A 12,104-nucleotide genomic window follows, 5' to 3' on the forward strand; every position below is an offset into this window, starting at 1 on the left:
GTACATAAGGCAATGCGAGGGAGTGGTTGAAAGGCGAGGCAGTGCACGGAAGCAGCAGAGGCTCGGGGCAGCGGGGCTGGAAAGCTGCCCTGTTGGAAAAGTTCCTGGGAGCGCTGGTTCACAGTGGCTGAAGATGAGCCAGAGTGTGCCCCAGAGGGTCAGGAGGCCAAGGGCTTTTGGCCTGTACCTGCTGCAGTGTGACCAGCAGGACCAGGCCAGTGACTTCCTCTCTGTCCTGGGTGAGGCTCGAGTGCCACATCCAGTTCTGAGCCTGTCACGACATGAAAGGCTTTGAGGAGCTGTTGCGTGTCCAGGGAAAGGAATGGAGCTGGGGAGGGGTCTGCAGAGTCAGTCCCCTGAGGAGCAGCTGAGGGAGCTGGGGGAGCTCAGATTGGAGAAAAGGAGACTTGGGGACCTTCTTGTTATCTTCAATTCCCTGAGAGGAGGCTGGAGATCAGACTCTTCTCCCAGGGATCAAGGGACAGGATAAGAGGAAATGGCCTCAAGCTGCACCAGGGGAGGTTCAGGTTGGACATCAGGAAGAATTTTTTCATGGAAAGGATGGATAAGTGCTGGAACAGGCTGTCCAGGGCAGGGGTGAAATCACCATCTCTGGAATTGTGCACAAAACAACTGGACCCAGCACTCAGTGCTCCAGTCTGGTTGACAAGGTGGTGATCGGTCCACAGCTTGGACTGAATGATTTTGGAGGTATTTTCAACCTTAATGCGTGATTAAAAGGGCAAAGAAGAGACATTGAAAACTGCCTTTGCTGATCTTTTTAATTTAGAATGTTTAATTACATTTTTAGACATTCATTTATGTTTGCAGTTACACTTTTCTAAAGGTGGTGCATGTCAGCATTGGGCTGTTGAAATAAAAGCTTCCAGCAGGGTTAAAACTGGGAGCACAGATAGTAAATATGAATTGAACCTTTTTAGTAAATGAAGCATCTACTTTCATCATTAAAATGAAAAGAAACCCAGATTTTTTTGTTGTTTGATGGCTCTGGTAGTAACCAAAGGAAAAAGAACAAACCTAGTGCAATAGAAAATATGAAACCATACAGTGATTTTAGACATTGCCTCAGTGGGCTGATTAACTGTTTGCAAATGCTTAAACATGCAGAAATGTAGGTGATAATCTTTGTTTTACCTTAACAATAAGGCCAGTGGAGCTTCCTCTTCATCAACTGCTGAATAGAAGTATATTGCATTCTCTTCAACTTAGAAAATGAAAATTAAATACTGCTCTTATTAAAATGCTAAGTAATAACACCAGGCAGTAATTCTTATCTGGTTTAAATGAAGACAAAAGATATTTCTGAAGTGGAAGTTTGATGCTGATGCAATATTTCCCCCCATATATTTATACAGCTTAAGGTTTATATGTTTCTTTGTGATGCTTTTTAGCATGTGCCTCAAGTCTTTACTCATCATAACTGTTAGGTGGTGGAAGTAATTAATAAGAGAGCACTACTGCTGCAATGGAGGTCATTTAGATTTTAGTTTAAAGCAGTCAAAATATGCCTGGAACCTCTTGATATAATTTCACATCACTCGAAGGAATCCTGTGAATTAGCAAAGGAAAGCAGCCAGTTGGCACTGGTGATCCAGTGGTTAAAGAGCTGCAAAGTTCTGACTAATTTCTCCACTAACCATGTAGCTAAAGGTGTTTGGTGGCCTGAGGTGCTGGTTCTGGGAAGCATCAGAACTGTCTCCAAGAAATTAGATGAAGCCAAGAGCAGCATTTGCTCTTTCTAACACTCAACATTTTAGCTGCTGATTTTAAGTTCCTTTGAGAAGTACTGGTTCCTCGCATTAATTGTTTGTGTTCCAGAGTGTGTGCGCTTCAAACTGGCAGGGAATCGATTTCCTCATCCTCAGTCCCCACCCCCAGGCTTTCTGAGATGAATTAGGAGTGGGTGACAGCAACATTTAAATGTGTTATATGAGTGTGTGTGAAGCAGCTTGAGAAATCGAAACTATGGATACTTCTGCACTCTGTATTATAAGAGAGGTGTGAAATGATCAGAGGATATTAACAGCATTTCTTAAAAAATCTTACAGAAGAGGCAGTGCTCCAGAGAACTCTCTGGGATATGGGATGGGATGGCATGTACCAATTAAATCCATAGTGCCAATAGCTCAGAGCAGCTCTGCAAATCTGTGCTGTTTACAGGAACCAGGCAGTAAAACAGAAAAAAATAAAAAAGGCTTCTTGGAATTACAATTTCAAATGCCATACCCTGGGATTTTTTTCTGCTTTTCAGAGCCTTGATTCCATAGACTTAGGGGGTTGATTGGACCTGTCTTAGTTCATCTTGTGGCCTCTTCCTTTCATCTCTGCTTGACTTGCACAACTGAGGTGGAAATAAGTGATGGTGGAACACAGAAACAGCTTAAGCTGTGTTTTTTTCTGCCATGTGGGGTGTTGGGACAGGGATATTTGATAACTACAGATAACTGAACCTGGGCTGCATAGCATGATCTTGGCTTTCCAATAGCTGGGAGGAAGGTAGTGGAAAAGTATAATTGTTACCTAATATTTCACTTGATTTCTTTTTTGAAGAGTTTTCATAACCTGAAAAGTATTGATCTGTCACATCAGAAACCTCCTTCTCCAGAGTGAATGGAGACATGCACCAGAAAAATTACCTGATGGAAAGTGGATATTTTCTTTGAAGGGGATTCTGTCTTTTTTCTCAGGAGCAGTGCAGAGAGAAACCTTGTATGTTTATCCCCTGGAAATATGGCATCTTCAAAAGATCTGGTTGGGAGTCAAGTTATCTATTTTGTTATCTTAGGTAAAACCGAGCTGGACCTGCTGAGATCTGAATCTGATTGCAGCTATGGACTGTTTTCTTGACATGTAATGAGCCTCTTTAGGAGACTTTTGATCTGCAACTGACAGATCTGAGAACCTAGACTGCTCCAAGGAAGCATGTGAGTGGTTTTTTCTCTTTTTGAGGGAAGTGTCAGAGGGGCTGAGAGATCCCCCTTATATTGTGAAGAGATCTAGCTGATGATTGTACTAGGAAGATAAAATTCAGTCTCTGCAAGGAGAAGTCTTATTCCCCTTCTCCAGGATTTCATTATTCAGGCCAGAAGAAGAGAGTTTTGGTTTCTAACCCAGCACCAAAAATGACACTGTACTTCTACTTCAGGCCCAAAGCAAAGCAAACCAAACCCAGATCTCTCACTCTTCAGGGCCAACACCAGAAAATTATGAGTTATAGAATTACAAGATGTCTCATACCTTTTTTCCTGGAAAGCATAATGGGTATAGGCTATCCTTATCCTTACAGTTTCCTTATCCTTTTCCTCTTGTGAACCACCAAAATCTCCCCCACTCTCACACAGGCAGCTCTGAACAGGGAGCACCACTGCACAGAAGAAAAAGGATTTCATGAGGCTCTAGGACAGCCTGCAGTGCTGAAACATGCTGCTGAGGCTGGCAAGCATATCTACCACTGCCTACACACCACCAGAACATTTTCTCTCTTTTCTTTCTGCCTTCCTATGCTTTTTCCTCCCCTGGTCCCTCCCTTTCCCCTTCCCATGAAACATCCCATATGTCGTTTCATACAATCCACAGGTTCTGCTCTGCGCCATCCCCAAATTCTCCTCCCTTGCTCGAAGTCTGATATCACCAGGGCCATCATCACCCTTAAGCTTCATGACTTTGCCAGGAGAGAGTTGCCTTCACCTTGGTGGGCTTGGATGAGCCAGAAGAGGAGTGGGGACAGTTTGTGTTGGGGTTGTCGCCTCCCATCTGATGAGCTGAGTATGGTTTTTGAAAGTGAAATATGCGTTGAGATAAGGACAAGGAGAGATGTGCAGCAGAGGGTACCAGTCACCATAATAAATTTGTTGCTGGTAGGGGGGAGTTCACTCCTGGAAACTGGAAAAGGTGAAAGTCTGGGGAAAGCAGAAGTCGAGGTGAGACCTGTGACCCCTCAGACACATCTGAACACAGGGAGCCACGAGCCTGCCCTGCTCTGCTGTGTGGGGTTGGGTTGGGTTAGGCAAATAATGTCCCAAGAACACAGTGCTTGAATCAAGTATTAGAAATCTGATAGCTCTGGAGAGATGCAGAAGAAAAAGGCTGTATCCAAAAAAGCAGCCACCACCGGGAGACAGAAATTATTGTGGACAGCTGCAAAACTGGATTATGGAGCTGGTGCTGTTCTCAGGCCAGGTGAGCAAGATCAAAATGCATAAAGGAGAGGAAGGTGTCTCACAAAATCAGGGGCATGTTATCCCATGGAATGCATGAATGAGGCCAAGCAAAGAAAGAGAGGGACCAAGCATGGAAAATTAATTCCGCACGTCCAAAAACTGCTCTGAAGAAGAAAAGGTGGAGAGGCCATGAGGGACTGCCTGGACAAGCCACCTATAGCAACCCCTTTTGGACTATTTAATCAGGCACCTCTAGCTTGGAAGGACTTTTTCCTGAGCTGTACTCAAGGAGCTCCGTGAGGAATTCAGGTGTACAACAAATGTCTCCAGAGCTTCTGTCCATGTGTCCTGACCATTAGCCAAGATAGAATGGAAAGAAGTCTCAAACTGGAGATGCAGATCTCTTGGGCCCTGGTGAGAAGGGGAAGGTAACCAGCACAGACATTTGGGTGCCTTCAGCACTGGCAGAAGGAGGCTGGACACAAGCGGAGGGGAGTGGGCAGACCTGGCCATGAATGGAGAATGAACATGGGATAAGGGCAATGATCGTCATCTGTGGGGACAGGGAAGGGAATGGAAGAACCCTAAGAGTGGAGGGAGGGAAAGGGAACGAACCTGAGGGCACAAGGGGCTGACCTGGCTCTGCTGTCTACCGCACTCAGAAACCTTTCCAGCCCCAAAAGCACCTTCCCTCCTCAGGATCCCACCTTCTGCCCCGAGATACACCCTAAGGGCCCCAGACATCCCCGCCCCTTCCCCAGCTCCGTCCGGGCGATCCCCCGCGCCCCCCCGGCTCTCTCCAGCCCCCGCCCCCGGCCCGCCCCGGTCCCGCCCCTCCCGCCGCAGCCGCCGCGGGTCCGGGCCTGGGCAGGCGGCGGCGGGGGCGCCGCGCCGGGCGGGCGGCGGGGCCATGCTGGGCAAGGACTACATGCTGGCCATCGTCCTGGTCAACTGCGACGGTCAGCGCGGCGGGCAGGGCGGGCACGGGCACAGCCTGCGGGGTCAGGGGCGGCTTGCGGGACCGGGGATGAGTTGCGGGGCCGGTGCCGGTTTGTGGGGCCGGTGTCGGCTTGCGGGGCCGGGGTCGGCTTGCGGGGCCGATGCCGAGTTGCGGAGCCGAGCCCGAGGGTGGGAGCGGCGGCCGCGCCCGGCGCTGTCCGCGGTGCTGATCGGGGCCCGCGGCGTCCGGCCCGACCCGGCCCCGCCGCTCCCGGCCCCGCCGCGGTCGCCGGGAGCCCACCCGCTTCAGGGGCACCTCCATATCCAGGTCTCCCCACCCCCGGAGCACCCCCACCCACCCAATCCCGGGAACCCCGCCCGGCCCCACAGCCCCGGCCGGTCGGAGCGCGCCGCCCCTCGGGCCGCGCTCACTCCGGCCGTGCTGCGCCACGGGCTCGAGTCGGTGCCCGCGCAGGGCTGGGGGCGCGGGGGCCACGGCTATGGCACCGTCCGGCTGCAGCCCCCGGGGCACAATCCTCTGCCCGGACCCCGGCGTCTGTCCCGGTCCCTTTCCCGGCCGAGGGCAAGGGAACACTGGGCTGGCGGCCACAGGCCAAGCCTGAGCCTGGGTTCCCCGCAGGGTTCCCGGCCTGGCAGGCCCAGGCTGCCCCTGCCCTCTGTGCCCTGCCGGGGTTCCGCTGTCCCCCCGGGAGCCAGCGAGGCAGTTCCCTGCACTGGGGTCTGCCACTGCTGCAGCCTCGCTGGCATCATGCCATGTTCCCTCGCCAGGCTCCTCTCCCAGCCCGTGCACCCAGCCACACACCCGGAGGCCACCGCAGGACCCTTCTGCTGCTGGGCAAAAGTGTTGGCTCCTCAGGGCAACTGGGGGATCTTTTTCCCTACCCTGTATCTCACACACTCCCTCTCTGTACAGACAACCTCTGGAGTGACCAGAGCCTGGAGACAGACCCTGACCTCCCCCCAGGCTGGAGGAAAATCTGTGATTCTCTGGGTACCTATTACTGGCATGTGCCAACAGGCACGACACAGTGGCAGCACCCTGCACGCGGCACTGGCCCAGGAGGGCACACGGACGCTGATGGAGAGGAGACACTCCAGGGAAGGGTAGGGAATGTGGGCAGGGGTGTGAGGGCTGGTGCTGGATTCCACCCCAGGCAGAATCCTGCTGAAGGGCCCTCTGGGCATGACTGGTCCAGCCTTCCCTTGGAGCACCCTGTCTGTGTGGGGTTAAGCCCTTTGAAAAGCTCCAGCAGGCCCCATCCTGGCGCTCATCCTAGTTGGACTCATCTTGACTACCCAAGACGCTCACAAGCTTGTTGCGGTCCTGAGAGGGAGGGCTCCTACCTGGTGCCTCCTGACTGCCTCTCTTGCAGCTGTCACCCCTTTCCTCTTCTCTCCCAGGAATGCCAGGGCTCTGCGGCGAAGCACTCGGCAAAGGACCGGCCCATTCCCAGCCCCATGGCTTCGCTGTCCCGGAGGTAGGGCTTTTCTTGTGCTTCACTGGCTTGTTTGTGGGGTGCCATTGATCCCTGAGCAGCGCTGGGTGCTGGGCCCTGGTGCTCCCCCTCAGAACAGCCCCCCATGCTGAAACCAGCAGGACCATGCTGGGCACCCCCATGGGATGCTTCCCAGCTGGTGACATGGGGGTCTGCTGGTTCCAGGGCATCCTGATGCTTCCCTGGGTGCCCCAGGAGCACGCAGAGGGAACTTCCCCTCACTACCCCATCCCTCTGCAGGCACTCACTGTCCTGGCATGGAGATGACTTCCAGCACAGCGCAGAGCCCGGCTCCAAGGTACCGCACCCGCCAGCTTCACTGCCGCATCGTGGGCTGTGCTGGCAGAAGAGGAGGGTGGCAGCTCGCAGGGACGTGGATGGGAGCCAGAGCAGGGGTGACCACTCTGGCACGGTGAGTGGAGGTGGCTGTGCCAGTGGCACTGAAGCCCCTTGTGTCTGCTCAGTGCTTTGCTGTGCGCTCTCTGGGCTGGGTGGAGATCCCCGAGGAGGACCTGGCACCTGGCAAGAGCAGCATCGCCGTCAACAACTGCATCCAGCAGCTCTCCAACAGCAAGGGCCAGGGCTCTGCGGAGAACCAGGGCGAGGTAAGAGCCTGGGATGGTGCTGCCAGGCAGGGTCCCACCCCAGGGCCTCTGTTGCTGAGGCTGGACCATGCTGGAGAGGAGCAGTTGGTAGAGTCAACTCTCTACACAGCGCATCCATCCGACGGTCCCAGGTGGGTCTGACAGGGCGGGTCCTTGGGAACAGTGCCAGGGTGCCTGGGTGGGTCCCCACACAAGGGAATGGTAGCTGGGAAGGGCAGGGGAGGAACAGAGCAGACCCCACAGCTGGGGCGGAGTAGGCTGGTGGGGAAGGGGTTTACCTACACGGGGGCTGGGTGCTGGGGATGCCCAGGCTGTCTGCCAGGCTGAGGCAACCACTGCCCCTCTGCAGGGCCAGGACCTAGTGATGATTCTGAAGAAGGACACCATGAGCCTGGTGGACCCCCTTGACCGCAGCCTCATCCACCGCCAGCCCATCCTCAACATCCGTGTCTGGGGTGTCGGCTGCAACAACGGCAGGTGCCAGGGGCGAGGGCAGAGCTAGGGGCCAGGGGGGTGGCTCTGCCCACCCGTGGGGAGGCACCCCAGCAGTGACCTGTCCCCTCTCCTCCCTCCCGACTGCCACCACGGCTGCAGGGACAGGTAAGGGGGCACAGGGCTGGGGGGCAGTACAGGCAGGGGGCTGCCTCTGTCGGGGTCTCACTGGCTTGCTCGTGGCCTTGCAGAGACTTTGCCTTCGTGGCCAGTGACAAGGACACCTGCGTCCTCAAGTGTCACGTCTTCCACTGCAATGTGCCGGCCAAGGGCATCGCCAAGGCTCTGCATGAGATGTGCTCCAAGGTGGGACGCAGGGGCCCCGGCGGGTGTGAGCATGGCCGGGGATCTCGGGGGTGAGGGGAGGCTCCGGGATCCCCGTCTCTTGCAGATCGTGGCCGAGCGAGCTGTAGCGAGCAGCAGGCTGCCCCGCGCCGCCACGCTGGAGCCGATCTCCGCCGAGGACCTGCCACTGCAAGGTACCGTCCCCAAGCACTGCCGGCTGTTCCCCCTGCCCGCCTTTGAGCCAGAGCCCTCTGACTTGCCCGGCTGTTTCTCCGGGGTCCTTGGGGATGGGGGGGACACCGCGGGGGACACAGGGGTAGCCGCACCTCTCCCGTCCTGGCAGTGGATATCCTAGAAGCGGTGAGGCAGTCGATGCAGACCTACGAGGCGCTGTACATCGGCAGCCTGCCCGTGCCCAGGGCCATGGGTAAGCGCCGCTGCCCCTCCGCAGCTGGGGGACGCCCAGGAAGCCCCCCCCGTGCCGCAGGGCGGCCGGGCCGCCGTGCCCTGGCACCGGGCGGCTCCTGCCCGCACCACGCCCGCAGCCGGGGCCGATGGGATGGGGTGTCCCTCTCCGCAGGGATGGATGTGTTGAACGAGGCCATCGAGAAGCTGACGAGGCGCCCCGGCCGGGAGAACTGGACGCCCTCCCTCATCTACGTGTCCGACACGGCCATGAGGGTGCACCCGGCGCAGGTGGGGAGGGAACAGGGGGCTGTGGCCGGAGCGGGCACGGCGCTGCCCCGGGCAGAGCGGTCCTGGGGGGCGGCAGGGCTGCCCGGGCGGCGGCCGGGGCTGGATGGGCCCGCGGGGTCCCCGCAGGAGCCCGAGGAGGCGGCGCACATCTGGGAGTGCCAGGTGCGGTACGTGACCTTCCTGGGGGTGGGCCGGGACGCGCACACCTTCGCGCTCATCGTGGACACGGGGCGACGCTTCCAGTGCGCGGCCTTCTGGTGCGAGCCCGACGCCGGCACCATCTCGGAGGCAGTGCAGGCCGCCTGCATGGTGAGCACCGGCGGCACCGCGGCGGGGCACGCCCGGCCCTGGCGAGGCCGGGGCTGACCCGGTGCCGAGCGTCCTCCGCGCTGCCTCTCGTGTCCCCGCAGGTGCAGTACCAGAAGTGCCTCGTGGCCACCGCACCGGGGGCGAAGGCGAAGAGCGCGGCTGGCCGGGGCCGGGCCGGGCCGGCGGCCGCGGGGGACGCTGCCCGCGGGGCGGCCAAGGCGGGGGGGGGCGGCGGCGGGGCGGGGGCCGGGGCCCGCAAGCGGGGACTCTTCTCCTTCCTGGAGGTGTTCCGCCTCCGGCGGGCCCTCCTGCACAGCCCGTAGCGGGCGGGGCCGGGCCGGGGCCGGGGCCGGAGCCGCCGGGAAGGAGTCCCCGGCCCCAACCCCGGCCCCGGCCCCGGCCCCGAGCGCGGCCCCCGGCGGGGCGGGGACAGGCCCGGCCCCGCCCCTCGCGTCCCTCCCCGCCTCACGGGCCGGAAGGGGCGGGGCCGGGCGTGACGTGGCGGGATGGCGGAGTCCTACGTGAAGCCGGGTGAGGGGGCGCGGGGCGCGCGCGCGGCACTTCCGGTGCGGGGGGGGGTCCCGGTCCCGGTCCCGGGACACCGCGGGTCCGCCCGGGCGGGGATCGGCTCCGCCGGGGGTCCGTGTGCGGGGGGACGCCGGGGCCGTACCGGGTGCGGGAGCGCCGGGAGGGACGTGCCGGGGGGGTCCCGCCCGGCGCGGGGGCTCCTCGGTTTCCTCCGGTCTCACGGCGCCCTTCGCTGCTGCAGGGAACCAGGAGCGCGGCTGGAACGACCCCCCCCAGTTCTCGTACGGGCTGCAGGCGCAAGCCGGGGGCTCCCGCCGGACCCCGCTCACCCGCCGGGCCGCCCCTCCGCCCGCGGGAGCACCCCCAGGTCAGCACCGCGGAGCCCGCACCGCCCCTCACCCTGCCCGGCCAGGCCCGGCGGAGCCCCGGGGGCCGCTCCCCGCCGGGATCCGCGGGAACTGCGGCCCGGCTCCCGCAGCCGCGGTGCTGGGGGCGGCGGAGCCGGGGCTCGGTGCCAGCCGGTCCGAGCTGACGGGCTCGGCGCCTGTGCCCTGCAGGTGCCCCCCCGGGCCCGCCCGGTGCTCCCGCCGACCCCGCAGCGCCGCCCCCCCGGGCGCTGGGGCCGCCCCCGCAGGGTTCTGCCGGCGCTGCCCCGCGGGCCGAGGGCCGGCCGAGCGCGGCGTGCCCGGAGCAGGAGGAGTGCAGCGTGTCCGCCGACACCGTCCTTGCCCCGCTGCGGGCAGCCCTGGACGCCTGCCGGGCCGCGGTGCAGGTGAGGCCGCGGCCCCTCCCGCCGCCTCTGACCCGCGGTGCCGGAGGGACGGCAGCCGGGGCAGCCAGGCAGGGGCTGCCGGTGTACAGGGGACCTGAGGCGGGGAGAGAGCCGCCCCTGCCCCGGGGCTCCCCAGAGCTGGTGGGGGCGCATCGCCCTCACTCCCAGCTCACCTCTGCTTCCAGAAACAAGTGTGCAATGACATCGGGCGGCGGCTGACAGTGCTGGAGGATGCATGGGCTCAGGGGAAGCTGTCGGCACCAGTGAGGAAGAGGATGAGCCTCCTGGTGCAAGGTATGGCGTGAAGGGGGCTGCAGTCGGGCCAGCAGCAGGCCCTGGGGCAGAGGCACCCGCGAGAAGGTGGATCCTGCGCCCCTGATGGGGCCCCCTGTCCTGGCAGAGCTTCAGCAGCAGCACTGGGATGCAGCTGATGAGATCCACCGCTCGCTTATGGTGGACCACGTGAACGAGGTGAGCCAGTGGATGGTGGGCGTCAAGCGCCTCATCGCTGAGACGCGGGACCTGCCCGGAGAGACGGACGGCAGCGCTGCCGCCGAGCCCGCGACTGAGCCCGCGACAGAGCCGGAGCAGGAGGAGCCCTGACACCAGGGACGGGGCTGTGGACTGTGAGCGGGGCAGCCCCTACCCAGGGCCGGCAGGAACAGGGCCCCTGCTGCTGCAGGGAGTCTGGGCACCCCCTCTGCCTCCCAATCCTCGTCCAGGAAAAGGGGATTTTAATCATTGCGACATTTTAGTGGCGATTCATTATGTTTAATAAACAGCACCAACTTGCCCCCTCCCACGGTCTCCCTGAGAGTTCTGGCACTAACAAGGTGACAGGGTCAGCAGGCGATGGGATTGCTGGCTGAGGCCGTGGCTGCTTCATCAGGCTTGGCCATGTCAAAGGAAGAATTCAGCATCTGGCTGGAGCAGGCAGTACTGTGTGTCCCTGCTGCACTGGCTGGCAAAGCTCGGCCCCTTCCGCAGTGGGGGCCTGCAGCAGCCCCAGAGCCCAGCCCTGCTGCAGGAGGGGTCTAGGCTGGCTGCAGAGGCCGACGTGCCAACAGCCCCTGGCATGACCAGGGTTTGTGCTGCAGCCACAGCCCTGGCTCCCATCTGGGCTCCTGCCTGTCCTGGCACAGCTCAGAGCTGAGTCTGGAACCCAAGAGACCTGGGGGACCTCAGGGAGGTCCAGGACAGACACATGCCCAGTCAGGTGTTAACTGTGCTGTTCCCATATTCACGGGATGGCCTCGCCAGCTGCCTCCACCACAGCTGAGAACAGAGCCCCAGGCCCTCACCACCCCCCCTGCAGGGTCACCCTCTGCACCCTCCTGGTGCTGCTCACCTCCCCTCCCTGGGGGCGAGGACCTCGCTGAGCCCTGACAAAGACACACACCATGTTAGCACAGGGGTTTCACGGTGTTTATTGATCAAGCATGAGCTCCTAGGCAATTGCACCAGCCACTTGTGCTAGAGCCTGAGGTGTCACACGTCCATCCCCAGCATCAGAGAGGGCTGCAGCCAGCTGGTCACGGTGCCAGCACCTCCACGAGGCCCAGGAACAGGCCCAGCCATGGCCTGGAGACGGGGAGATGGAAACTCAGATGTCCATCTCAAACTGGTCTTGATCTGCAAGGGCATGGATGGATACAGGACCAGGGTTAGGATGGGGCTGGCTGGGCAGGCAAAGGGAGCAGGAGCTGGAACTGGGGCCAGGTTGGGATCTCGCTGTGTCCCATGGCCCAGGCAGGCGGTCCCCGGGCAGGGGCCGTGGCCC

The 12,104-nt window shown here is 60.2% G+C and overlaps 3 protein-coding genes across 6 annotated transcripts in view; 2 read left to right on the forward strand and 1 right to left on the reverse strand.

The window, feature by feature from the left end:
• Positions 1 to 5,026: 5,026 nt before the first annotated feature.
• On the forward strand, positions 5,027 to 9,347 carry APBB3 (amyloid beta precursor protein binding family B member 3). The gene is made up of 12 exons (XM_053957050.1): positions 5,027 to 5,140; positions 6,055 to 6,245; positions 6,543 to 6,619; positions 6,878 to 6,935; positions 7,102 to 7,242; positions 7,592 to 7,719; positions 7,837 to 7,842; positions 7,926 to 8,040; positions 8,126 to 8,213; positions 8,363 to 8,446; positions 8,600 to 9,024; positions 9,126 to 9,347. The coding sequence occupies exons 1-12, from the start codon at positions 5,092 to 5,094 to the stop codon at positions 9,345 to 9,347; spliced, it is 1,584 nt and encodes a 527-aa protein (XP_053813025.1). The 5' UTR covers positions 5,027 to 5,091.
• Positions 9,348 to 9,432: 85 nt separating this feature from the next.
• SRA1 (steroid receptor RNA activator 1) lies at positions 9,433 to 11,123 on the forward strand. The gene is made up of 5 exons (XM_053957046.1): positions 9,433 to 9,555; positions 9,794 to 9,919; positions 10,110 to 10,324; positions 10,510 to 10,618; positions 10,725 to 11,123. Exons 1-5 carry the CDS (start codon positions 9,531 to 9,533, stop codon positions 10,925 to 10,927), a joined length of 678 nt encoding a protein of 225 aa, XP_053813021.1. The 5' UTR covers positions 9,433 to 9,530; the 3' UTR covers positions 10,928 to 11,123.
• A 612-nt stretch (positions 11,124 to 11,735) lies between these two features.
• Positions 11,736 to 12,104, reverse strand: part of ANKHD1 (ankyrin repeat and KH domain containing 1) — a 106,449-nt gene continuing 106,080 nt past the window's right edge. For all 4 annotated transcript variants that reach the window (XM_053957042.1, XM_053957035.1, XM_053957036.1 and 1 more), the window contains one exon: positions 11,736 to 11,956. In XM_053957042.1, the coding sequence (XP_053813017.1) occupies positions 11,813 to 11,956 (144 nt within the window). In that variant the 3' untranslated portion in view covers positions 11,736 to 11,812. The remainder of the gene's footprint in view (positions 11,957 to 12,104) is intronic.

Source organism: Vidua chalybeata, chromosome 15 (assembly GCF_026979565.1).
Source record: "Vidua chalybeata isolate OUT-0048 chromosome 15, bVidCha1 merged haplotype, whole genome shotgun sequence".
Classification (NCBI taxonomy): Eukaryota; Metazoa; Chordata; class Aves; order Passeriformes; family Viduidae; genus Vidua; species Vidua chalybeata.

Coding starts and splice junctions, on each gene's coding strand:
- APBB3 (XM_053957050.1), top strand. CDS start 5,092: ATGCTGGGCAAGGACTACATGCTGGCCATCGTCCTGGTCAACTGCGAC. Junction 6,620..6,877: donor ATGGCTTCGCTGTCCCGGAG/GTAGGGCTTTTC, acceptor ATCCCTCTGCAG/GCACTCACTGTCCTGGCATG. Junction 8,447..8,599: donor GCCCGTGCCCAGGGCCATGG/GTAAGCGCCGCT, acceptor CCCTCTCCGCAG/GGATGGATGTGTTGAACGAG.
- SRA1 (XM_053957046.1), top strand. CDS start 9,531: ATGGCGGAGTCCTACGTGAAGCCGG. Junction 9,920..10,109: donor GCCCGCGGGAGCACCCCCAG/GTCAGCACCGCG, acceptor TGTGCCCTGCAG/GTGCCCCCCCGGGCCCGCCC. Junction 10,325..10,509: donor CCTGCCGGGCCGCGGTGCAG/GTGAGGCCGCGG, acceptor CTCTGCTTCCAG/AAACAAGTGTGCAATGACAT.